The 24863-nt window shown below is 50.2% G+C and overlaps 2 protein-coding genes across 4 annotated transcripts; both read right to left on the bottom strand.

Moving 5' to 3' along the window:
- Nucleotides 1–211: 211 nt before the first annotated feature.
- Nucleotides 212–18680, bottom strand: DDI2 (DNA damage inducible 1 homolog 2). Of its 3 annotated transcripts, none has more exons than XM_062507781.1 (10): nt 18500–18680; nt 13872–14001; nt 12663–12893; nt 10638–10764; nt 8762–8889; nt 8091–8219; nt 7238–7341; nt 6706–6828; nt 1156–2383; nt 212–816 (listed from the first exon to the last, which is right to left on the bottom strand). In XM_062507781.1, exons 1-10 carry the CDS (start codon nt 18635–18637, stop codon nt 509–511), a joined length of 2646 nt encoding a protein of 881 aa, XP_062363765.1. In that variant the 5' UTR covers nt 18638–18680; the 3' UTR covers nt 212–508. The 3 variants fall into 3 exon arrangements, with proteins under 3 accessions (XP_062363765.1, XP_062363764.1, XP_062363767.1); XM_062507783.1 differs by lacking the exon at nt 212–816 and adding an exon at nt 2470–2532 and having other exon boundaries at nt 2299–2385; nt 6639–6828; XM_062507780.1 differs by having other exon boundaries at nt 212–2383.
- Nucleotides 18681–19749: 1069 nt separating this feature from the next.
- On the bottom strand, nt 19750–24782 carry DDOST (dolichyl-diphosphooligosaccharide--protein glycosyltransferase non-catalytic subunit). The gene is made up of 11 exons (XM_062507478.1): nt 24638–24782; nt 23740–23850; nt 23434–23520; nt 23079–23182; nt 22215–22309; nt 21799–21892; nt 21208–21356; nt 20802–20949; nt 20566–20686; nt 20319–20425; nt 19750–20228 (listed from the first exon to the last, which is right to left on the bottom strand). The coding sequence occupies exons 1-11, from the start codon at nt 24780–24782 to the stop codon at nt 20079–20081; spliced, it is 1311 nt and encodes a 436-aa protein (XP_062363462.1). The 3' UTR covers nt 19750–20078.
- Between the last annotated feature and the right edge of the window lie 81 nt (nt 24783–24863).

The following is a 24863-nucleotide window of genomic DNA, read 5'->3' as shown; positions in this document are numbered from 1 at the left end:
AAAACACCTTGCTCCTCTGGTATAGCCTTACACATCCATAAGCATCTACACACCTTTAGTAGCTCCCAGAATAATTTCAACAGCTGGATGTTGGGTTCCAAGGAGCTGCAACAAATCCAGAGTCCATACTGGACTCACTGTGCACCTCCCCTCTTGTGCACGTGTGGCCAATCTCCATCACAACCTGCTTTGTTCCGGACAGGGCAGTGAGTGCAGTGGCTGCTGCTTTTTATTCATAGCATTGGAGATTATTCTAAAATTGTACATTTAAATAAAACCAGTAGTTTTAATCCAGTATGAATGATTAAAAGTTATCCTGTCCACACAATGCAAGGACATTTTCTTTCTTTTCAAAGCCCAAATCTAACAAGTGAAACAGAAGAGATGTATTACTTTGGCTGCAAATAATTAAAAAAATCTGGCTCAACATTCTGCTTGTCCATTGTGGTGTGTAACTGAGATACTCCTGTAGGAGAAAAGATCCCCCAGTCAGCTCCCTCTTCCACAGTTATGTGGGAACAACGATGTTCTTGGCTAGCAAAATGAGAAGAGCAAGATCTGCATTTCCGCCTGCTTGTTCCAAGGCCTGGAGAGCTTCCTGGGGGGTAAAACCAGCACCAAGGATCCGGTCAACATCAGCCACAGGGAAAGCAGGAGGTGGAGAAGCCCCTGTGGTCAGTCTGGTGTAGGCAGCTGGGGGGCTGAGTGGTGGTTCTTCACTCCCACCCACTGGCCATAGACCTTCAGGAGCAGCACTGCCACTTCCCCCTGGTACTCCTGTGAACAGGCTCTGAGTATCCTGTGGTGCTCCTTCACCTGAAGCAGATGTGGAGGAAACAGGTGTGCTTTGCTCCAAAGTTGGACTGGGTGGACTCTGAGAAACTCTTGCCAAAACCTCCCTCTGCTCTGGGCTCTGCTGCTGGCCAGGGGTGGCTGCAGAACTCACCACAGCCACATCACTCTTACCTGAACTCTTCTGCCTCTCTAAAGCATCTCCCCTGAGCACAAGCTGCCCAGGACTGATGGGCCTGGTGCTGATGTGCTCTCTGCCAGAATCACAAGGCTGGCTCCCCTCTTCTCCTCCACCCTCAGACCTCACATCAGCAAAGGGACAGCTCTGTTCCTGGCTGACTGGATCCGAGCCTTTCCACTCACCTTCAGGAAGCCCCTTCTGCTGCACTGCTGGCTCTCTGTGAGCCATTTCCAGCTGTGAGACTTCTTCCGAGGCAAGGATCTTACATTCTTCTTTCCGACTGGTAACCAAGAGTTTGTGAAGTTCTTTCAAGGCTGATGCTAGAGGGAAACATGGCTCTTCTGAAGGTCTTCCTGGATCTGCTTCCAGCTGTTGGGTGCTGGAGGGGGAAGAGCTGGCTGCTGCTGAATTAGCCAACTCATGATACTTTGCAGGAATTTCACTAGTGCTTTTAGACTGCAGGACATCACTGGTGGAAAGAGGATCACTCAAGGAGGACGGAGACTTCAGCAACTCCACCTCTATGGAGAAGGCCTCTGAGTTCAGGTTGGATATACGTCTGTTCTCAGTCTGCTGCTTCTGTTGCTTTGCTGAGCTCTGCACTTCAGCTGCAGCCTGCTCCACTGCATCTATTTCCATGGAGGCTTCCATGTGCACATGGCTACAGGAGGCTGACAGTTGGATACTCCCTTTCACACAGAAAAGACCTGCTCTCTCCAGTCCATCTCCCATTTCCATGGGAGGATTTTCTGGCTGTTTGACTTTTGCCACAGCAGGTTTCTGAACCCCACCAACAGAGCAAGGAGGTTCTGGGTCAGTTGTCTCAGTTTGCTCCTCAAGATGTTCCTTTTCTGGCTCTTTGCACATCCAACGATCTGTGGGAAGCTCATGTTTTTGCTCCTGCTCTGAAAATAGACAGATACCTTTATCCTGCCTGTGCTTGGCAGCAGTGTCAACCAAATTGACTTTTGTCACCTCCAGAGGATGTTCCTGACCATGATCTTGTTCTTTAGCATTACATTCCTTTAAAATGTCAGCACTAAATGTTTCTTTGAATGTCTTCTGTGAAAGGCAAGCTGGATTGGAACAGGTTCCATCTCCGGTGTGTGGGGAAGGGTCATTATTTGCCAAGGAAGAGCTATTGGAATGATGCTGTGATACCAGAGGTTGTTCTTTTTCTGGGGTTATTTGGTATTCAGGTGAAGAGTTGATGGTTCTAGTATCAATGGGCTCTGCAAGGCTGGATTCGGATGAGCAAATTGAAGCAGGGGCAGAGACAGAACGATCAAGTAACTGATTTGTGGGATTACAGATCTTGGAATTTAGTCCTGAAGACTGGACTGGATTTTGAAACCCATCAGAAGCTGGTAACGAGGGCATTTCCAGTGAGGTAGTTTCTTTGTCACTATTCTCTATGGAAGACAGAAGGAAAGGAGCAGTGAGGACACAGCAGAAGCACCACGGGAGCACAAACTGGAACAGGTGGCTCTAAATACCTGGTCTGTGGCCCACTCCAGCTGCAGTAAACACACACTACATGCATCAAGGCTTCCGACGTTCTGTTTGGATTAGGAAACAAACACACCAAACTCGTGTTAGCATTCAGAGCACACACACCATGCATGGTTACAGTCCTGCACAGCTCCCCTCCTGACTGTCCGGCACAATGGCAGGGAGGCTGCAGGAGCTCCTGCCTCCCAGAAAGATTCTGCCTGGCAAATGTGGCACATCAAGGCAAGAATCACAATTTAAAGGCTGTTCTGTACTGTCTATGCCACAGAGCAGTCCATGGGTGATAGTAGACGCTTGGTAAACCCTACGCAGTATACCGCATGTGTCTAGTGCCATACTCATCTGTTCTCCCTTTAGCTGGAGATACACAGGAGACACATTTCAGGGATATGGGAACTGAGATGGCAACACAGTTCTTGGCTTGTGCTCCCTGCAGTGCCATCAGACCCAAGAGAACGTGTCCAAACACCAGCTGTCTGCAAAAGGGAAGTGTACAGATTGCAGGGGGGAAGAAATCTCCCAAAAGAACTGCTGCCCAAAGCTAAGAAGAGCAAAGCAAAGGAGAAGCAGACAGAAGTCAAGCCCCGTTTGTTGCTTCCTTGTCCTCACAGAGAGCGGACAAACTGAAGATCTCTTATCAGAAGCACCAAACACTGGTTGCAGTTATCAAGGGAGATTAAGTGACCTTATCTTAATGACAGTCTGATCTCGCTGATGTATCATGGCTCTTGCACTCGTTAAATCACTCACATGACCTTTGCAGGAGCACCTGACTTGTCCTGACACCACGGCCCTGTCTGCCCAGGATCACACACCCAGGTTCTGTGCTCTGTGATTTGCTGCCCTTTTTCTCAAACTCAGTGGGTTTAAACACACACCACTGGTTCTGCTGGAGTCTCTTTTTACAGGAGTACTGGGGCACACCTTGCCAATCCTACACCTGCAGCCATGATTCCCTTTATATTCAACAACATGACAAGTCTGCCTTTCTGTCCTCAGCCTTGCTCCTTTTATTCTCTGTTAACTAAAACCAGTGCACTGCCTGCTGTGACACTACCCCATGCTCATCTTTCCTAATGGTGGCAAAGAGCTTTCTGACAGAGGATATGGATGAAAACCAGAGGGATCCTTTCTGTTTCTATGTGGAATAATTACATTCATGCTCTCTGCTCCCAAACCAACCCTTCAGGGAGGAAGCAGAACTGGCTTTTGACCTTCTGGATGGTTAATAAGAGTCTGATCAGACACATCAGGGATTTGCATTTAAGTAGCAGCAGAAGCTAGTTTTCTGCCAAGCACTCCTCAGTGTCCTCCTTCTCCTGGGGTAGCCACAGGAGCTGAGTCCCAGCCCTACCAGGGATATGGATCCAGCTAAAACCAGGAACAAACTCTTCCTCACTAAGTGCACCATCAGGGATAAATTCCTCTCTGTAACAGGAGCAGCCTGAGTTGTTTGTGGTGGCAGTGACTTGGACTGAGGCTGCCTGGATGAAAAGGTGTGTGTGGCATGAACTGCCTGGCTACACTTCTTCCTCAGCAAAACAGCTCCCGTTTTGCTGCCAGGTTTGTAAATCCTCCATGAGCACAGAGTTCCCCAGTGGTGGGAAACTGGGACAAAAGAGCATCAAGCCCTCAGAGGTACACAAGGGCATGGAGGTCCCAGATCCCAATAAAGCCCACCAGGACCCCACCACCACCTCAGCTGCCTCCCATAGGTGCTGAACCACTAGAAAGAAAGCTGACAGAAATAATAAGGCTCCCTAAAGTGGGCTTCAGGGGATTAAATAAAGCTCAAGGATAATCTAGGTGCATTCAAAACAAGCACTTTAATAGCCTCCAGGTGCAGGCAGCCATTTGTGTTGTACCATCTCCTGGAAGCCAGCAAAAATTCCTCCTGTTATAAAAGAACACACGTGTTGTGGGAAGCTGAGCTTCTTTGGAGCTGCATCACATTCTCTTTCTGTCCTTCTTCCGTTTTCTGTTTTTTCCTTTCTTGGTTTTCTTGGTACCACCTAGCAACAACTCACATTTTGAAAGAGAGAAAGAGGGAATGTGCTGACATTTTAGGATACAGCCAACAAAAGTCCATGGGCTAGAGGCTGGTACTGTGTCTAGAACTGTCAGAACAGTCACAGTCAATGTGAACAAGAGACACTTTAGTTCTGTGCCTCGGTGTTCTGTGAGCATTAAGTGAACATACAAAATGGATTTCCTGCTCCCATAAATCTTTTACATTCCTCTAGGGCTCAGCATCAATGGAAGCTGAGTGCAGACTAGCCTGAACAAAGCTTCATGGTCCTTAGAACCATATGTGGTACATAAGAAGCTTGGATTTAAGTCATTTCAGGCACTTTCCTATTTAAAAAACTTGTCTAAAATGCTTTTATTGTAAAGACTCACAGTTTGGGCTAAGGTTTGCTTGTTATTTAGCTCTCTTTCAAAAGAGAACTAAATCCAACCAACTATAATGTCTGCAAAGCCTCATCCAAAGTGCCAATATATTCCAAAAGCTAACCCAGGCCCCATCAGCCTCCAGGTTTTAACAGGAAAAGAACTAATATTTACATTTGCCCGGCTGTGGGAACAGACAAAAGCCCAAGCTCCTGAGCCTGACCTTTAGTGACATCAAAACCCAATCATGAGGTCAAACCCATGTTTGTGTTTCTCTCTACTGGCCGCAATTTCAGTGAATTAACATTCAAATTTGACTAGAAAAGTCACACATTTAAACTATTTCTTAATGATTCATTAAAGCCAGACCTTCCTTCTGAGGTTTTTTACATTTCTGGAAAACTTATATTCTTAGGATGGAAGAAAATTGGCCAAAGGGAGCAATAAGTGCAGTCTTGTGCTTCCCTTAATGTTATCAACTTCATTATTTAACTTTCATTATTTATAGTAACTAACTGCTTACTCTTTGGGTTGCCAAACAGTAACTGGAAAGTGTTAAAAAAATACAGTGCATTTAAAAAAATATATATATGTGTGTGTATAATTTTTAATATCTAATAAATATATTAAATATATAGTTATATCTTCTTTTCTCATGTGAATTTTAAATATGGGCACACTAGAGTCCTAAATAATTAGCAAGAAAAATGTTGAAATCAACTTGATCAGCTTAAACCTGACCCAGCAAAGAGTTCTACATGTGTGTAGGAAACAGAATTTACTGAGTTTTTTTCAGAGGAAAAATGAATAGTAAAACTTAAAGGTCTCTAGAGAACTCCAGTATAAAAAATATTATCTTTAAAAGTTTCAGAAAAGGCTTAAGAAATACACCCTGAGGTATTCACAGCTTTTCTGGAAGAGCAGGGAAAAAAATAATTAATTTCCCCTTCAGCTAAAAGCTGAATTAAGGGAAGAGTTGAACAGAAAATTTGAGTTTCAGACTGTTTTTTGGCTCACAGCTCAGCTTTCAGCTATTTTGGCTGAAAATAAAATCACTTAACTAAATTCTGCAGCCACCAAAACTCCGTGTAGCCATCGTATCTGTGCAGTGTTTGGATTCCAGGGATACTGGGAGCAAAACTGCAGGAGGGTGAAAGTTCTCTTTGCAAGTTACATTTGAGGCTGAAGACATGAATTCAGCTGTTGAACCTTACAGCAACTGAAAGGAGGCAATTCCCCCTCCAAGGGCACGAGCACTATTCCAGGGAAAAATGCTGAAACAGTGCGAATTCTAAAAATTGTCATGAACTTTTGTCACTACTACAGCTGCTCTATTTTTATGTGGTGCAGCCAATACGAGCAGGGTTTTGGGAGCCTCCCCAGAGCTGTGCTCACATGGGGCTGCAGCTGAGCCACATCCCTGCCAGGCACTACAACGTGATCCCTGCCATAGACAACCATTAACCTCCATGCCTTGAAAGCCAGAAAACCAGAGCGGGTGGGAAGGTGCAGGGAGAGCACAAATTCAACAGCAAACAGCCCCGAGTGCCTTTGTGGAGGTTTTGCAGCCCAGAAAGGAAGACAGACGTGCACTCGGAGGGCACAAGCAAGAATAAAGCCCCTTCTCTCCACCCTTCACTGGCTGATGCTGCTCCCAGGAGCTGGAAGGGGAACTGCTCACAGACATTATGACATGCAGAAAAAAAAAAAAAAAAAAAAAAAAGAGCACAGATTCCTATTTCAGCTGGGCTCCTGCTGGTACCTGCTTCCTCTACAGATTTCTGTATTGCCTCTGCGAGCTCCTGGTCAGCAATGTCCTCGGGCCGCACGTCGTCACGCCCCGCGCCATACGCCAGCCGCGCACACTCGGGCAGCTCGCCTTCGGGCAGGAACGAGGTCTGTGAGCCGGTGGTGCCAATCACCAGCACGTTCTTCTTGAGATCAATGGAGCACTGCAAAAGAGTATCGACACATCAGGGGCCTGCGGAGAGCCAGGTGGCTCCCGGAGAAAAGGGGAGACATGAGGTCAGGCAATCCATCTCCAATGGGACAGCTCATAGCAGGTAAGGGTGGGCCAGGAGTATCAGCTCTAACCAAAGGGCCCTGTCTGACTCAATTTGTAATAAATCATTCAGTTGGAAAGCTCTGAGCATCTTTGATCAGAGGTACAACCTCCAGGCAGCAGCCAGACACCCTAGAGCTGTCCATGATGGATGTAGTGTACATGCTTCCAGGTTGGAAGATAATCCACCACCAACTCTCCCCAGGAAAATCCTATGAATTCACAGTTGAGGCATTTATGTTGCACTTCTTACTAAACCTGCAAGAGCTAGGTAGCTGTTTCAAAAACGGTTTTAATACCTGATGCCTCTTAAGCATATCCAGTCCTAGGAGCATGTCCATGGGCTGCTCTTCAAGGATTGAGAAGGAGCACGCCAGGAAATCTCCTTCGATCTGCACCTGAGCTGAAACACAAGGGAGAGAAGTTCCCACTACAGCATAACAAACCCGCTTTCTGCTCTTCCACTTCCAGGGAAAGGTCTGGGCAAATCTGAAACCCATCAGCACTCTGATGCACGGTTTTGGTCACATAGAGTCAGGCCCTGTGTAAGGCCCAGGACTTCCAGGCCTGCCATGGTTCCAGAGTAATTATTTTAAAAACTGATGTGCCTAAGAACCTCGAGTTATGCTTCTCTGACCCTCCAAACTTGAGGGGCTGCAAACAGTTTATTAGAGCACAAGTCTAAGCAGTAGCAACAGCAAAGAGAATTTTCAGTAATAAGGACAATATCCTCCATCCAGAAAAGCTGCACAAGAGCACAGAGAGGCTTCTCTTTCCAAAGGAACAGCAAACACTGCACTATGCTGGAGCCTTTCCCAAGTAGCTCACCCTGCCCAGCTGTCCCACCTGAAACAGGGAAGGTTGTGGTGTTCCACGTTCACCTCAGGTTTTGCACCCAGAGAACATGTCCTCTACATGTGCAGGAGCTGGGACTCCCTCACCTCAAAGTGTAACAGTAATGCCATTAAAATAGAGCATTAAATGAGACAGAAAACAGAGCTCTGTGCCCAAGACAAACAAACACATTGCATATGTGCTTTGATTTTACTCTGCAGGAGTTCCTAACAATTACAGCACCAATCCTCACTGCCAAGACTGCAGGAAATGCAATCAAACCCCTGCTAAAGCTGCCCCAAAAATGCCAGTACTTACCTAAGTGCACTCTACCAATGATTTTCTGTGTCCCAACACCCTTAGCAATGCCAGCCCACCGCCGATCCACCAGCCTCATGATGTTGCACCTTTCAGCACAGGCTTGGCTCATGATGGTCATCTGGGCACCTACCAGCAACAGAACTCGTGTTAAATCCTGATGGCTCAGTACAAACTTATATTTTCTCATGGAAGAGCTTAAGATCTGGCACTCCCAGTGTCTGGGAAACCAACCCACCTGCTCCAGAGCACAAAGACCTCCTGTGACTCCCACTGTGCTGACCTGGCTGCCCACACACAGGTTAGCACTGACCACTACTGTAGAGATGGAACAACCCCAAGAACTACTCCTTGCAGGATGTGAATGGGAACTACTACATTAAAGGTGTGCGAAATCCCCCTGTCTGCAAAATGAGATAAGACACGCACACAGCAGTGAGCTTCCGGGAAAGGAAGTCCCAGAAACTATCCCAGGAGCCCAGGAGCCCTAATCCACAGTGATCCTACACTGCTTCTCCCAACAATCTACTCTGCTCGCCCAGGCTGTGCTCAGGGTTCAGTAAAGTGCTCCAAAATCTTGTCATGTAGTGCTTTAGTATAAGATTTTTAAAAAAAAAAACTACTATAATGTTTACTGTTGCCTGCAGTGAGGGAGAGTGTGGAGAAAGCACCTGAGTCCACAAAGGCTTTCACAGGGTGTCCATTGACTTTGCAGTTGATGTAGAGCATCACCACCTGCCCAAAGCTCTCGGGTGCCTCTTCCATTGCTATCGTCATGTTCTCCTCAATGTTTTGTTGCCTGAATTTTGAGAAGAGAGAGAAAAATCAAGATTTCTGTCAACCAGACCTTGTAACATCCCTCTGACACACAGGCAGAGCTGGAAATTCCACCTGCTGCTGCTCAGCTTACAAACACACACAAAGCAAAGGCTGCTTCCTTAGCGAAACACAGACCTGGGAGCTGAAAATTGCTAGGAATGACCTCAGCTAAGTCCAGAGACACTGAGTCACTCTCCAGAAGCCACTGTCCCTTCCAACCCCTGCCTAATTCACACCTCAGCTCCTGACAGCCTTGTGTTGCCAACAGGAACCTGCCATCCATGTTAACCTGGAGAACTCAGAGCAAAAAACCTGTGGATTAATTAGTCATGCCAAGGGTGCACAGAGATGCTGCCAATAGCTACATCAGTGGAATCCCACACAGCAGCTGAACATTGAAATCTTCAGGTTTCCCTGGTATCTTTCCTTTTCCAGGCATCGGAAGGGAGGGAGGTGAACAAAAGGGCAGAAAGAACTCCACCATAAGCACCAGACAGAAAAAATGCTCTTCAAGAAATCCCTCACAGCCCCAGGATAATCTTGGAAGTGATGGGCATACATAGTGACCACATCAAAAACAGCTTTATCTCTCCAAAAAACAGGGAAAGGCTTAAATTCTGATGCCATTTCATTTTCCACTGAGTGGGGTGTGAAATCTGGGGACAGCTCAGCCCAAACAGCTGCAGAACCTTGGGCACATCCCCTTTATCTGTCCTTCATCTAAGGAAGAAGAGAAGCGTCCCTGTGCCTCTGAGCAACGTTTCACAATCTACAGATGTCTATTTTCGGCATTGCTGAGTGTTTATCTGGCACCAACACCTTGTCAGTTGTGAGACCACTGCTACCACCAGTGAATTCTGGTTCAGACCAACAATGGGTCTGCACTAGACAGACACTTTGTTATCAGGGGAAAACCACCAGCCATGAACCCACTCCAGGATTTTCCAATCAGCTGAAGAAAACAAGCCTCAGCCCAACACAATTACATCTGGAAGGCAGCAAGAGGGAGCAAGCTGATGAGCAGCATGCATTTCTGCAGAACCTCTCATCGGTGAATTAGCCAGACACAGAACAATTAGCAGAATGCAAAACCAAATCTTGAGGGCAGCTGGGAGAAACAATGCCATGAAGCTGTACAGAGCTCAGCTGGGAGACAGCACCAGCCCAGCTCTTGGGTTCAAAACACATCCCAGGCACCAGACTCACACCTCTCAAGAGGAGATGTGCTTTCCACAAGTGCTCCAGTGGACCAGTTCGAGCAGCTCCAAGACATCACACACACAGACAACAGTGCTGTCATCTTGTATCACACAATCCCACAACGGTTTGGGTTGGAGAAACCTTAAAGCCCATCCAGTGCTACCCCCTGCCATGGGCAGGGACACCTTTCATTATCCCAGGCTGCTCCAAGCCCTGTCCAACCCTGAATACTTCCAGGGATGGGGCAGCCACAACTTCTCTGGGCAACCTGTGCCACGGCCTCCCCACCCTCACCAGGAGCAAAACTAAGTGATCTCAGCTGGACACATCTCAAGGATGGGTGCACCTCCACATTCAAATCCCAACCTTCCCACGTGCAAAGGCGGCCCAGAACATCGCTCTGCAAACAAATTCCTTGATGCAAGGATTCTGCCTTCCCTGAGGAATAAGCACCATGAATGGAAGCACACAGCAGTTCTTTCTCGCCAGAGAGGACCCCAAAGCCTACAAGCCACTTTGGTTTCTTACCTTATGTCTTCTTCTATCTTGGCCTGTGCCTCGAGATCAAAGGGGTCAGCGGAATACAGCCGGATCCTCTCCTGCTCCCGCCGGGCTCGGTCCTGCTGTTGCTCCAGCAACACCCTGGTGAATTTCTCTGTGGGAGCAAGGAGATACAGAAGTGCTTTTTACCCGAAATTACTCTTGCAAATCAAATTCTGGCACAGGAAACACTTCTTTTGATGCCAGCTGAAGAACATACTCAGCAGCACACAGAAAAAAGCTTCCTCTGAGAGCAGTGTGGATGGACCTCAGAGGCTCAGTGGCAAACTTGGCAACCTGCTGAGATGAAAAGCAACTGGATGGAGCTCGCTCTCCCAAACCCAGACAATGCACAATCAAACTGAATTTCCTGGGACATACATTTTTATAGGGGAAAAAAATTAAAAATCAAACAACAACAAAAAACCACAAAGGTTAACGACAAAACTTCCTTCAAAGTTTTAAGGAACATGGGAAAACCAGACATTACAATCCCTAAAGCTGAATGCCTACCACTGGAACCAGGAGGTAGCCGGGGCTAAATGGACATTTTAACACCATAGTTTTTAGATTCCCACTTTCTGGATGACCTCTGGCCATTTTTTACACTTGAATAGGATCACATATGTCCCCAGAAGGACTTGGCAGTCTGTGCAGGTCTGCACACTGGGGAGGTTTGGGTTTGCCTCCAGACATGCCGTTCCCAGGAAGCAGCTTTGGCTCAAAGGCTGTTATGCGCTCAGGAAGGTGTTGGGTATATTTGACTGCAGGATTTTTGAAATCAGGCTGCTGTACAGCAGATGCCTTCATCCAGCACAGCCACAGGGCATGGATCTATGCAGATGTTTGGGAATCCAAGATGGAGCTGAGCTGGATCAGTGCCCAAACACTGCCAGTAGCAGCAGTGCAGCACAACAAGAGCAAAACCAGCCCAAACCACTTCCTCCTGATAGTCCAATGCAGCAATTTGGGACTGAAAATGCACATTTGGGTCAAAGCTTGATGTGCACAGACTGTGCTCCTCAGTGCAGCTGAGGAGCTAGTTCTGGGTGTCTTGGGCTTTGGTTTCCTGTGCCAAAAGCAGCACTCCTGCTTAAGGTGATGGGAAAAACTTCCAGAAAGATGCATGAGAAAGCCTGAAAGTACAAAGGCTGTAGCTTCAGCTCTGGATTTGAACTAAATACAGAGTTAAAAACAAAACACACTGACAGTATCCATGAAGTTCCTCTCTGGTTTCCTCCAACACAGAAAAATCACTCAGATGTAACCCTGAGAGTAGATAAAATCTCATGCTAGAAGCTCCTTCTCTTCATTTACTTCTCCACACTCAACAGGATCTATTTCCCAACTAAACATTGTGCAGAGGTTCAGCACCTCATCTGCTGCTGCCCAAAACTCCTCTCTTTTCATACCTAAAGGATACCAGAGTTCAAATCTTTCAGCACAGGAAGAACAAGGGACCAACACCAGCTGCAGAGGAAGTGAAGGGCAAGGTTTCAACTGTGTCCAAAACATGCAGACACTTCCAAGATTAGCAGAAACTTACACATTTATGACTATTTCTATTGAGAAATTTCGTAAGAGCCACCATATCCTTATTCCTTTCCCTCTCCCTTCCTGCATCTGTCACATGATCACTATGGACAGAGCTGAGTTTAGAGTGTGCTGCTCTCTGCTGAGTCCCAGCAGGATCTGGGATGCAGCAAACACACCACATTTATTGCAAAATGTGCAGTAAGGAGTGTCTTAGTGTAAAAATCTGGAGCTGAGTCACTTGTGTTCACAGACATCCAAATTATCTGTGCATCTGATATTTCTGAGTAGGAGATATTAAAGAAGATATTAAAGATGCCAAGCAGGAGAAATACACCCAGAAATGAAGGAACTCTGCCTTGAGTGCTACAAACTAGCACTTTTATCTGCACCACGCCGAGTCTGCAGCTCATCCCGGGGCAACCCAGGGCTGCCTCTGATGGGACGAGCCGACCCCGCCCAGCTCCAAGCCCAGCTCACCGAGGTCCCCGCTCAGCAAGGCCTCGGCCAGGGGCGGGTTGCGCTCCTTCAGCAGGGACAGCTCGTGGGGGTTGGCCAGCAGCATCTCCCGCAGCAGCGCCGGGTTGTCCAGGCCCTGAGGGAACGAGGGCGGGTCTGGAGGCGACGGGCGGGGACGCTGCGCTGGGGGCTGGTGCTGCTGCGTGGACGTCCCGGGAACCGCGATGCTGCTGAAATCTATCCTGGGCAGACCTGAAAGGAAGAGCACAGGTGTCGGTGCTTCATGGCTGCAGCTCTGCTGGAAAAACCACGGGAAGGATGAGCTGCCCTCAACGCTGCACGAGAGCAGATTCTGTGAGCAGCAGCTCGTGTCGGAAGTGCAGCCACGTCCCCGGGTTACTGGGTTAGCAACGCTGGTGCATTTACGTAACTGGTCTCATCTGTCTGCCCTATTTTTAATCCCCTGAAATGCACTTGCTGACTAGCTATTCCCAGCTTCACAAACGTGAATCCCTCATGGAGGAACTGCAGGGCTAGACCCAGTGGCTCTGAGGCACTTCAGAGTCTCTTGGGTTAAAAGAAAGCAGGGGGGGGAAAAAAAAGTAATAACATTCCTGCAGACCTGCATTGCAGGTACCCATCCTCCATCTGAGGCAGGATGAGGACCTCAGCAATGCTTCTGCACCCTTCCTAGCCCGTGGCACCTTTTCTAGGGATATTTTATTACAGGGATTTGCTAGGAATGGCTGTGGAAGGCAGGACAGAGGCACAGGGCTCCATTAAGGCATTTCCAGAGGAGCCTTTGGCACGCACACATGATTAAGCCACTGGGTTTGGCAAGATGTGGCTTCTCAGGGAATCTGCCACATGACAGACTGAGGACACACATACATAGAGGCTGTTCTTGGGTCTGAGCCACTCATGCCTGTGCCATCGCATCCAGTGAGAAGGGAAGGTAGTTGTAGGAAAACTCACAGCCTGTTCTGAACCTGCTCACTGTCTCCACACTTCCCCAAAGGAACAGTAAAATGGTATTGGCTTCCTCAGAATAAAACACTGAATCAGAAGCCCTCTGGGTCACTGACAAGACCCCCTGACTCACCCCAGCCACCCTCCCCCCCCCAGCGCTTAGCACAGAAGGTGCTAAGGGACACTGACAGGAGCTGGTGTTGGGTAAGTGTTGATGAAAATCTGCAGGCTCGGGCAGCACTGGCACGGAGCTTTTCTCACCTGGGAAGCGCATGGAAGGTCGCGGCTCCACCGTCTCCTTCTGGCGCAGGATCACCACGTCCCCGTCCTTCAAGCCATAGGAGGCCAAGGACCTGTTGTTGTCGGTCAGCGGCTGCTCCGCATAAACAATCTGTGCCAGGAGAGCCAGCAGCACCAAGCAGAGAAAAAGTTTTAAAAAAAAGCAAGATGTTATTTTGTTACAGAGGGAAAAAAAAATGGTCCCAGTAAATTCTCTGGATCCATCTCAAGCTTCAGAAAGGAAGGTGAGATGTCCTCATGGGCACGGCTTCAGACACTGCAGGGCCTCGACATGTTCATGGCTGGACAACACGGGGCTGGTCTTGCTGAAATCCAGCTGTGGTTTGACAGCTGGCACCATGGAGAAGGGCCACTCGCTCCTGATCAGAGGCCAAGATCATTAGAAGGAAGCAAGTCTTGACTGGGACTGTCTGTCCACATTCCCAAACTCCAAATTCCATGATTACACAAGCCACGGACATTTTCTGCAGCATTCCCTGCCCCAAGTTATCACCCACTGACCCTGGACCAACTGCAGATATGCCAGAAGCACCGATTCAGGTCGATCCAGGGATGATCCAGCCCAACATCCATCATTCTGCCTCTTCCAACAACACAGCTCTCCAGAATAACCAGTTTTACAGAAACCTCAATCATTAGCTCAGTACTTTCCAGTTCACTCCAGTGATGCAACTCTCCAGACTCAGGGCATCCAGAGGCTCTGCTCCTGAGACTGCCATCAGTCCATTCAGGGCATTAACTTTTTGTGACTACAAAACACATAGTCACACCCATTTCTGTTTAGATAACCTGTTTTAACAAGGGGTCCACAGACTAAACAATCACTGAGATAAAGGTGAATAATCCCCACAGAACATTTCCGTGAACATCAAACATGTAATACCTACAGAAAGCCTAAATTGTGGGAAAGCCCAAAACGTACATCAAGCCCAAAATGTACACATAAGGCTCAAACAGAAGCTCCCAGAAATGCTATCTGGCACCAGGAAGGTTTCTGTGCTGTCACTGCAGCACAGCAACACCAGGCAGATCGGCCCAGCTGCCTCCTGCCCTGGCATCAGCCCAGAGTATGGAGAACTTGGCCTCAGGCCTCAGGCACACGATCAAATTTCACAAATACCACCTTGTTTAGCCAAACCATGTCTCTTTGGGGCTGGAAAAGGCCAGTTCAGCAACAACACGTTTTCCACAGGTCGGGACTGGCTGAGCCATGTGGGAGAAGCTTTCACAGTCCTGGTGTGGATGTGCTGTGGCTCTGCCTGATGCTATCACAGGGAGCAGATCCAACAAGATCCAAAAAAACCAATCACTACCTATCTTAAGGTCCGGTTGACACTACAGACTTTCATTGCTTCACTCCAGCAACTCCAACATCTTACACACACTTTCCCTGCAGCACTCGGCAGTGGAGACCCATCAGCAGCAGCAGTGCCAAGGCAAGACAAGGCAGGAGGAACACAAATGACCAGAACCTTGTGGGGCAGCAATCAGAGAATCAGGGAAACACACATAATGGAAACAAGCAGGAGTTTCCTGCTCCCTCCCCACCACCACAGTGTAGGGCCCCAGCGCTGTCTCACACACTGGGTCCCTCCAAGGGCCCATGTGCAGATTTGAAAGTGAGTGACCTCTACCCCACACAACACCAGGGGCACCACCAAAGTCAGCTGGTGCAGGCAGAGCCCGACACAGCCTCTCACATTACCAGCCAGAGTCAGTGCCACTGCAGCAACAGCCAGCGTGCCATAAATCCCAGCTGCACACCCAAATCTGAAATGGCAGATTCCTTGTGCAGACACTCTGGAAGAGACGAGTTAATCAGTTTAAGTGAGGCTTTACCTCCGTCATCTTGCTGGGATTGGACTTATAAGCCTTCTGCCTTACATCCCAGACAATGAATTAAGCACCTGGCACTCATGCCACATCCATTAGCAGCACATACTAATCCACTCCTGACCCATTCTGCTCCACTCTTAAAACAAACTGATTGGATTTTGCTGCCTTTTGACTGTCTGGTTAGTGGCAGTTCTGCCGGCTGGCAGGCACCAGACACAGGGTCTTTTGGAGGTGACTCAGGCAGGGATGCAGGCACTGATGGATTTACTGTGCATGATGCCAGAGGGTAGAACCTTCCCATGGAGCAAGGAACCTCAGCCAGGACTGCTGGATACCACCTGCAGCCATCAATCAAGCCAAATCCTGGACCCATCAAATATTCCTGAGCATGGTACAGATGGAGGGCACAGAGAGAAAATAAACGAAGAGAAGGAATGAAGAGTGTGGCTCTGCTGAGAGCCTCCTATCCTCTCTGGAAAGCCACGGCCTTGGTGTGTGGAGGAGACTGGAAAGTCAGATTATTTCCCCTCGCCTTGCCCATCTCCTCTTATCACCACAGCCACCAGCAGCCACTTCTGTTATCTCACTGACCTGTGCCCACAGCCTTCCCTTTGACACCTCACAGCTCCTGCCCCACCCCAAACTGCAGCACCTGGAATTCACTGCCCAAACCAGCAGAGAACAAGGCTGGGATTAACCCTCCTCCACATAGTGAGTGGTTTTCTCCACCCTGCATCACCCTTACAATGAAATTCATGTCCTCTAGTGCCAACACAGCACCTTCAACGCAATATTCACCTTGGTTGAAGAAAAAGGGCAGAAAACAGCCAAGTCTGGTAAATGCAAAACGGCACGTCTGTGATTCAACAACGCAAAATCCTTCCACACAAGAAGCTGCTTCACTGATAACTTGTATCTTTATAATTTTCTCACAGAATCATTGAGGCTGGAAAAGCCCTCCAAGATCATCAGGTGCAATCCTCAACTTATCCTCAGCCCAGAGCTCTCTCTGATTCCCACATCCAGACCTTCTACCTGGGCAGCCCCTGCCAAGGCCTGACCACCCTTTCCATGGGGAAATTCCTCCTGATGCGCAACCTCTTCTCCCCACTGAAGATCCTCAAAACACCTCACAAACACCAGGCAGAAAGAGGAGAGAGAGAAGTGAGAAATAACTGCCTGGAAAACACGACACAACGCGGCACAGGATGATGCATGAGTGGCAGATGGATGAGCAGAAGGAAGGCAGAGGTAGCTACAAAAGTACAGCACTGCTTCCCTTGCCTGGGGCTGGCAGCACCCAAATCCCACGCAGGTCAGCTGTGTGGGAAAAACTCAGTCAAGGGAACTCCTGACAAAAAATACATGCAGAGGTGACCCCTTGTTATCCTAAACCAGGCCCAGAGTTGCAGGTCACCATGACACAAAGGACAAAGGTGACAGCAAGGAGTTTATGCTCCAGTTCATGCCTGGAGAGGTTGAAGCCACTGCAGAGTTCCCCACACAGGGGTTGTTCTGAGGCCTGGGAGCTCACTGGTGGCTGTGACACAGCCACGGGAGGGTTGCTGGAGCACAGAATCTTTGTGTGAGGTGGGTTCTCCCTTTCCACCTGCCCAAAATAAAGAGCTTTTTTCCTAAAACAGAATCCACCCTACTTGGATTTCCTACCCCTGCTGAGACTCTTTATCTCTCATCACCAACCTCCCATTCCAAAACACAAGGCTCTTGCAAGTTAGAGGGAAAGCCAAACGTCAGGAACCTGCTGGGTGAGGGACACCACAGCTCCAGGGCTGCCCCTGCAGCAGCTCTACCAGCACTGACTAATCCTGGCTTGGCTGGAAAAGCACTTTGTTAATTTAGACTGGGAAAAGGCTCGGGAAGCAAAAACCACCACCGCAAAACTCCACAAACTTTGCCAGGCATGGCTGGCACCGAGAAAAGGAGCCGACACCACCCTGCCCATGACAAACGAGGAGGAACGGCCAAAAGCACGGGACTGAACCCAAAATATGAGCAAACCCCAGACAGATGGCCCAGAGCGGCCCCCACACGCAGCCTCCCCCATGTTTTGGCACGCGAGTGAGCCCTGAATCCGGGCTGGAGGGGGATGTTTGCTGGGAAAACCACACGGATGTGCCTGTTCGGTCCCTACACCCGTGTGGGAAAAAAGGGAGGAAAAGACTGTATGTGCCCTTTCCGCCCCAGACCGGGTAGGGGCTTGATGGGATAAACAAACCCTTTCCCGAACATTTCAGCCCCGTTTCCTGGGGTTTGAGGTGCCCACGGGCCACCACCTTCCCCGCGCTCCGACTCCTGTTCCCTTCGCTTCAATTCCTGCCCCGTTTAAGCATCAGATTCCTCCGAAACCTCAGCATAAAACAAACCAAAACAAACCCACATTATTTTCTCCCTTTCAGCTGCGCGGCGGGCACGGACCCAGCCTTTACCGGAGGCACCACAGGTCTCTGGGGACTCGGAACGCTCCCCCAGTGGATTTTGAGGGAAAAGCGAGGTGTTTCTCCTCAAACCCGAAAGGTCTGCGAGGGTAGGGACCGGGAGGGATCCACCACCCCAAACACTTAACTCCGGATGGCTGCGGCGGATACCGGGACCCGACCCCGCGGGGCGTAGGGGACACAGCCGCTCCCAGCCCAGGAGACTCTGACCCTGCCGGAGAAGGGGGCACGGCCGCTCCCGGCCCGGGGACACCGGCCGGGCCCTCCCCGGCGCTCGGGGCGGGGGCAGGCCCTGACCTGGCTCTCGGCCGCCGGGATGCCGGATTCCAGCTCGCAAAGGGCGCGGAAATTCTGCAGCTCGAAGTCGGCGTCCACCTGCAGGTTGAAGGTGATCTCGGAGCGGTCGCGGCGCAGGCAGAACACAGTGAGCAGCATGGCCACCCCCGCCCGGACCCGCCGTCGTTGTCGTCGTCGTCAAGCGCCGCCGTCGCAAAGCGCCTGCCCCGCCGGTCAGGCGCCCACGTCAATCAGGCCCGTCCGACCAATCAGAGACCGCCATACGGGAGGCCCCGCCCCGGCTCGTGGGCGGGTCCGGAGGGGCTCGGGGGTCGCCGGCGGTGCCCATGTCCCCAGTGCGTCTCCGGGGTCCGTGTGTGCCGCGGCTTCCCCAGCGCACCTCTGGGACCCCTGTGTCGCCAAGGGATCCCTACGTCCCCAGTTACCCCCGTGCCTCTGGCGGTCCCTGTGTCTCCGGGGCTCCTCTGCCCCCAGGGATCCCGGTGTCAACGTGCTTTCAGGGGGTCCCTTTGCCCTCAGGGGTGCCTGTCCCCTCAGGGTTCAGAGTTTGTCCCGAGGGTGCCTCTGCTGTGTCCCTGGCGGTCACTGCTGTCCCTAGGTGGCCCCCGGCGGTCCTGTGCCCCATCCTGGGTGTCCCTGTATCCCAAGGATCCCCATGGCTCCCTGTGCCCCACCTGCTGCCCCCCCAAATGCCCCATCATCTTCTTCATCCTTTTATTCACTGGCACCTCTGACCCATCACTCCCAATGTAATTTCTCTACCTTCCATCCCAAAACAGCCCAGGTACACCCCCAAAAGTCACTCACTCCCCCTCACACTTCTGCCCCCCATTTCAGCTCCTCCACACTGGTTTTCTAGGGATCACTTCTTCCAGCTGTTTTTTTTACCCCGGACCACTCAGTGTGCATTTGGAGGTAATCCCTGGCCCTTGCCGAGCCTCTGGTGTGTCCCTCAACTCACCTGTTTGCATTAAGGGGGCACAGCAGGGGTTTTGACATGCCCTGTCGTCCTCTGTGTGCCTTTGGTGACACCCCAGACCCTTTGTTGTGCTTTCTGGGGTGTCCTAAGTCCCTCTGTGTGCCCCAGACTGCCCCTTTTGCCTTTCAGCACTCTCCAGCCTCAGCACAATCTGACTGTTCCCTCCCAGCCCGCGCTGGGGAATGCTTGGAACAGGAGATACAGCCCTCAGCTCCAGGAATGCATCTGAATGCCCCACACCATGAATTCACCTCACTCCCATCCAGGGTGAGAGGAACGAGACTTTATTTTCAACTGGGAGTTAATCTGCAATCCAAATCATTCCAACCCAACTCCAACCCAAATCATTCCAACAGCGGAGCAAAGCAAACTTCGTGACTCAACTGTAAACACCAGAAGCATTCTAGTCCCAGGTTTGCAGACACTTTGGCAACAGATTCTCCCCCCCAAAATTTGATTTTCATTCTCAATAACCCCCCAATGTGTAAAAATAAAAAAGACCAAAGACCAAACACAGCCCCACAGCACACCTGGCACCCACCAGTCCTCACACACACTGCCCAGCCCTCCTGGCTCTGGGAAAAGGCTCCCACAGGGAGCTCAGTCGGATTTCTCCTTCTCCTTCATGTGCAGGAAGACAATGCTGAACATGAAGAGGCCGACCATCATGGAGAAAGCGCCGGCATAGTAGGGATATGCTGAGGGGATGAAGCGCTCGTACTGCGTGTGCTGGAGGGGACGCACAGACACCTGGCAGGGGACAGAGCAGCCCTTGCAGTCCAGTACCTTGGGGCAGCTTTTTCTCCTGGGAGAGGGTGGGATTCACTCCCCTATGCTTACCTGTGTGGAGGAGTAGAGGTGGGTATATCCCAGCCTGTTGTAATCCACTTTGAATTGGAACACACCGTAGACGTCCGGGAGCTTGAACTGCACGCTGTATTTGCCACCTGAGGGAGAGACAGGGGTGACACTGAGGGGACATGAGAAGCTGTGGAAGGTGAAAACTCCCCCTGTATGGGGCCAGGGCAATGACACGGACCCCGTTCTTTCTAAGGGGAACCTTCTGCTCCTCTTGACGGTGACCTACCGTTCCTTTTGAGGAAGGTGCGCACGAAGGGGTCGATGCGCACGAACTCCAGCTGGATGTCGTCCCCGTCGAAGGGCACCCACTTGCTGTCAGCGAGCTTCTCGATCACAATGCTGTACTCCTGGGACAAATTAACCAGCGATGCCTGAAAACGAGCCTTGGCCCACTCTGAGTCTCAGTACTCCCCAAATCCTGTCCCTGGGCAGGGCCCCACCCTGCCAGGCTGGCAGCCTCACCACGAGGTCAGTGACGGTGTAGGCGTTGGGTGGTGCCAGTTCCCCGACACGGTGGTGGGACACGACGCCCACGCGCAGAACCCCCTCCTCCTTGAACACCCAGCGGGACAGGGCCACAGCCAGCTCATAGTTACCTGTCTGGGAGTACCTGCAGAACAAGGGAGGCTGAGACAGCTGGGAAAACACCCCGTGGCCCAAACCCAAACCAAACAGATGAGAAAGCAACACAAACTGAGCTGAGGTTAAAGGAAGGAGCTGCTTTCCAAAGTGCTTTGTTCTGCAATGATAAAGGACATGTCACACCAATTCAATTCAAGCTTTCTGCTCCTTCCCAAAACATAAACATTTGCTGCTTCTGTCCTCAAAGCACTCCTCAGACATTCCTCAGCCAGAGAAGCCAACACACCTCTCAGAGCCAGGAGTGGCTTTCTGCACGGCAGAATTGAAGAAGGCGTCGCTGAAGAAGTCGAGGGAGCCACTGAAGATGACGCGGGCGTTGTTGCGTGCCTGCAGCCCTGCGATCAGCAGTGTGTTCTTCCCCACTGCGTGTGGGTACTGTAGAGCAACCAGGGGAAACAGGGCTCAGCCCACTTGGGCATGCATAAAGAAGAGTTTGCTGTGGGGTGGGACAGTCCGGCTGCAATTAAGGAGTAACCACGAAGCTCAGAAAAAGCAGGAATAGGACTCAGATACCATTCCAGCTGGGACGGAATGGGAGACATGCTTTGGTCTAGGCTGGCTCTCCTCCAGAGCGTGGAGGACATGTGTCCTTCACATTGAACACTTCCTCACCAGCAGAAAGCAGAGAGGCAGGCAGCATCAGGAAGCAGCCAACAGCCCAACCCTTTCAAAATCAATCAGGAGGTCAAACACTCCAGGATTTTCCCAAGCAGCTGAAGTTAGAGGGACTATTGCAGAAGATACATCCACAAAACTGCAGAAGAATACACACTGCAGAAGAACATCTCAAAACAGGAGAGAAAGGAAGTGAGCGTACCTGAGTGATGGGCTTATCTGGGAAGAAGGAATAAGAGGTAGAAGAGCCAGTCAGGATATCCAGCACGAGTGGGTTGTCGGGATCAGCCACCATCCTTACAAGAAAAGCCACAGTGAGCAGCACAAACACCCCCAGTGTCCCCACACCCAGAGGAACGTGTGGCCACCTGCTCAACCCCATGGACTTTCTCACCCTTCTACCTGCTGAGAAACTAAATTATTTCCTCCATTATTTTGTCAGGATCCCTTCCTAAGTCAACAACTAAACTACTTTGGACGATTTCCTTCTATTTTTGTTTGAAATCAAGAGAGATTTGTTAAGCTCGTGTTCAGAGCCCCAGGGGCTGACCCCACTCTCACCTTGCAGCAACACCTCACGTTCAACTGCTCTTTCCCCACCTCACCCCTGCTGCTCACCCAACTCCTCGGAACAGGATGGGGTTCAGTGCTGCTTTCCCCACAATGGTGGGGGCCTTCAGCAGGTTCTCAGTGTCGGCCACGACGAGCGTGTGCTGGGGAAACAAGAGAGATCCACATGAGGTGCAGTGGGGTGTAATGACAAACAACAGCTTCTCAGGTAGAAGTTCATTTTTACAGACAATTACAACTGTTGGGTGAATGTTGCAGTTCAAGTAAAAAGCAAAACAGCATTTTTGTGTTTATGATCAAATTAGGTTAATACTGACCTTCAAGGAAATATAAACTGTCACTTGATAAAGACAGCAACACCTACAGTGTTTTGTTTCCCTGTATTTAAGCAACCTTCATCCTCAAATCCGGATAACATGCATATACATACTGCTTCAACAGTTTACCTCAAACAAAAATTATCAGAGTACATCTAGCTCAGACCTTAATACATGTTTTAAAGTGCTGGATTACACCAGACAGGCAAAACTGTAGAAATGTTTGTGTGTTTCTACACTGATCTGAAAATCCAGGACTGAAAATCTCCCTTCCTACACTTGAAGCGTTGCACTCGGTGTCTTACACACTTCACCTTCAGGTGAAATTCCCCCCCAAGCTTCAGAGTGATCCAGAACCAGCATTAATCACAGTCCCACTGCCTGCACACAGTGACCATCTGAAAACAAAGCCTGAAGGAGCCTGACAGCAACAAAACTGAATGTTGCAACATGGATTATTTCCCACTTTCCTGTGAGGAGGGTGGAAGAGAAGGGATACAGGAAAAATGGGAGCACAAGTACAGAGGATTCATCCCTAAAGCTTTGCACCCACTTGCTTGTTAAGGCAGACAGAAGGAGCAGGCAAAGCCATTACCTGGCCGGGGTCAGAGATGTCATAGTTGTGGTGGTCAATGACTGCTGTCCTCTCCTCATCGAACTCAATCCCACACTCGCTGCCCAGCTCTCGCAAGGGGTCACCTGCAGGGACACGAAGGGTTCTGTGTCACAAGACACAGAAACTCAAAAGTAAATTCAGCTGAGAGTTGCGTGTTCAGTGCTCTGTGAGCCAAACCCCAAGGAGCAACATGACCTCCCCAGCTAAATTCCCAATGAACATGTTACTAAAGGCATGAATCACCCATTTCTTCCCAGAGCAAGCCTTGAGAGGCAGAAGGAGCAGATGGTTTTCCTGCAGTGAATTAATTCTCTGGAGAAACACCTGCACTCACCGATGTCTGAGCTGGCAGCGACGAGTACGCTGCCGCCACCGTCAATGAATGCAGTGATGGTCTCCACATTGATGTTACCACCAAAGTCTGAAAGCAAACACCAAAAATTCATGGCTAGAGCTCAGCAATAACCACCTGGCTGAATTAAGCCATGGCAGATCACTGAGTCAATGGAAGAACCACGAATAAAGGCCAGGACAGAGCTGCAGTTTGCTACTGAGTATATCTAAAGCACAAGAATTAACTAAAATTCACAAAACATTCAAAAAATGCCGTCAGGCTCCAGTTTCCCCCCTCCACATTTACCTTCTATGGATGGGGAGAAGATGATGAGGTTGTCGTACAGGAATTCGCCATATTTTATCAGGGACAGGCCAGCATCATCCGCTGTCCGAAAAGTGAGGTCAAAGCCCCTGTCTGCAGACAGGAGACAAAAGTGACAACTTCTGCATGTCATGAAACCACACAAGGAGCAGCAAAACAGCAGCAGGATCCAGAGATTAATTTCGCCAGTGAAGGAACATTTTGGAAAAACAGGGTTAGGGACTTTTTAAGAGCAGCACCTGAGAATTCCCACATAAGGGAATGGTGGATCCCCTGAAGGGCCCTCAGGTCAAAGGATGGCCCACTGTCACCCATAAAACAGGGACTGATGCTGCAGGGGACCTAAACACAGGCACAGCTGGGAAAACAACCCCCATCTCCTGCCTCATTCTGACCAGAAGTTTTCAAACAGCCTCCCCCTACCCCCCAGGGAACCCCAATCTCCTCCCTCAGACTGGCACGATCTGCTCTCTCAGCCTGACAGGGGACACCAATCTCCTCCTCCACTCTGACATGGGAACCCCAAACACCCCCCTTTTCTGCCTGGAAACTCCAATTTCCTCCCTTTGACCGGTGCAGGATCCTAAATCTCCTCCTTCACCCTGAACAGGGAACCCCAACCACCTCCCCTCTCCGCTAGGGAACCCTCATCTCTCCCCCATCCTGACGCAAGGAATCCAAGCGCACCCCCTTCCAGCAAGGGACCCCCTGGCTCCGCCCTCAGCCCCGACGCGGAACTGCAATCTCCTCCCTCGGCCTGACCCGAAGAGCCCAAATACACCTTTTCCCTTAGGTAATCCCAACCTCCCCCATCCTGACCCTGGGTCCCCAGTCCCGCTTCCCCCGCCCCATCCAACCCCTCCCGGGATCCGCTCTGTACCCGCGAGGCTGCGGAAGAACATTGAGTGCGTGTCGCGCAGGTTCCCGTTCTCCAGCAGCACCAGCGTGCGGGGTCCCCCCTCAGCGCCCGCCGCCAGCACCATCAGGAGCCCACACACAGCCACAACGCCCACCGCCATCTTCATTCCGGCCGCCGAACTACCACAGAGGCAGGCAGCCTTCAGCCAATCAACGCCGAAGCCGGGCAGGCGTCAGCCAATCAGCGC

Source organism: Cinclus cinclus, chromosome 23 (genome assembly GCF_963662255.1).
Source record: "Cinclus cinclus chromosome 23, bCinCin1.1, whole genome shotgun sequence".
NCBI classification, from domain to species: Eukaryota; Metazoa; Chordata; class Aves; order Passeriformes; family Cinclidae; genus Cinclus; species Cinclus cinclus.
This window is presented reverse-complemented; position numbering and strand designations above follow the sequence as displayed.

What these genes read in the sequence shown, in the direction of transcription:
- DDOST (XM_062507478.1), bottom strand. Translation starts at nt 24,782, where the DNA reads ATGAAGATGGCGGTGGGCGTTGTGGCTGTGTGTGGGCTCCTGATGGTG. An exon ending in ATCCTGTTCCGAGGAGTTGG is followed by an intron (nt 21,893 to 22,214) that starts GTGAGCAGCAGG and finishes TTTTCTTGTAAG; the next exon opens with GATGGTGGCTGATCCCGACA. An exon ending in ACCTCTACTCCTCCACACAG is followed by an intron (nt 20,229 to 20,318) that starts GTAAGCATAGGG and finishes GTCCCCTGCCAG; the next exon opens with GTGTCTGTGCGTCCCCTCCA.
- DDI2 (XM_062507780.1), bottom strand. Translation starts at nt 18,637, where the DNA reads ATGCTGCTCACTGTGTTCTGCCTGCGCCGCGACCGCTCCGAGATCACC. An exon ending in TCCCGGCGGCCGAGAGCCAG is followed by an intron (nt 14,002 to 18,499) that starts GTCAGGGCCTGC and finishes CTCCTGGCACAG; the next exon opens with ATTGTTTATGCGGAGCAGCC. An exon ending in AAGATAGAAGAAGACATAAG is followed by an intron (nt 8,890 to 10,637) that starts GTAAGAAACCAA and finishes CTCAAAATTCAG; the next exon opens with GCAACAAAACATTGAGGAGA.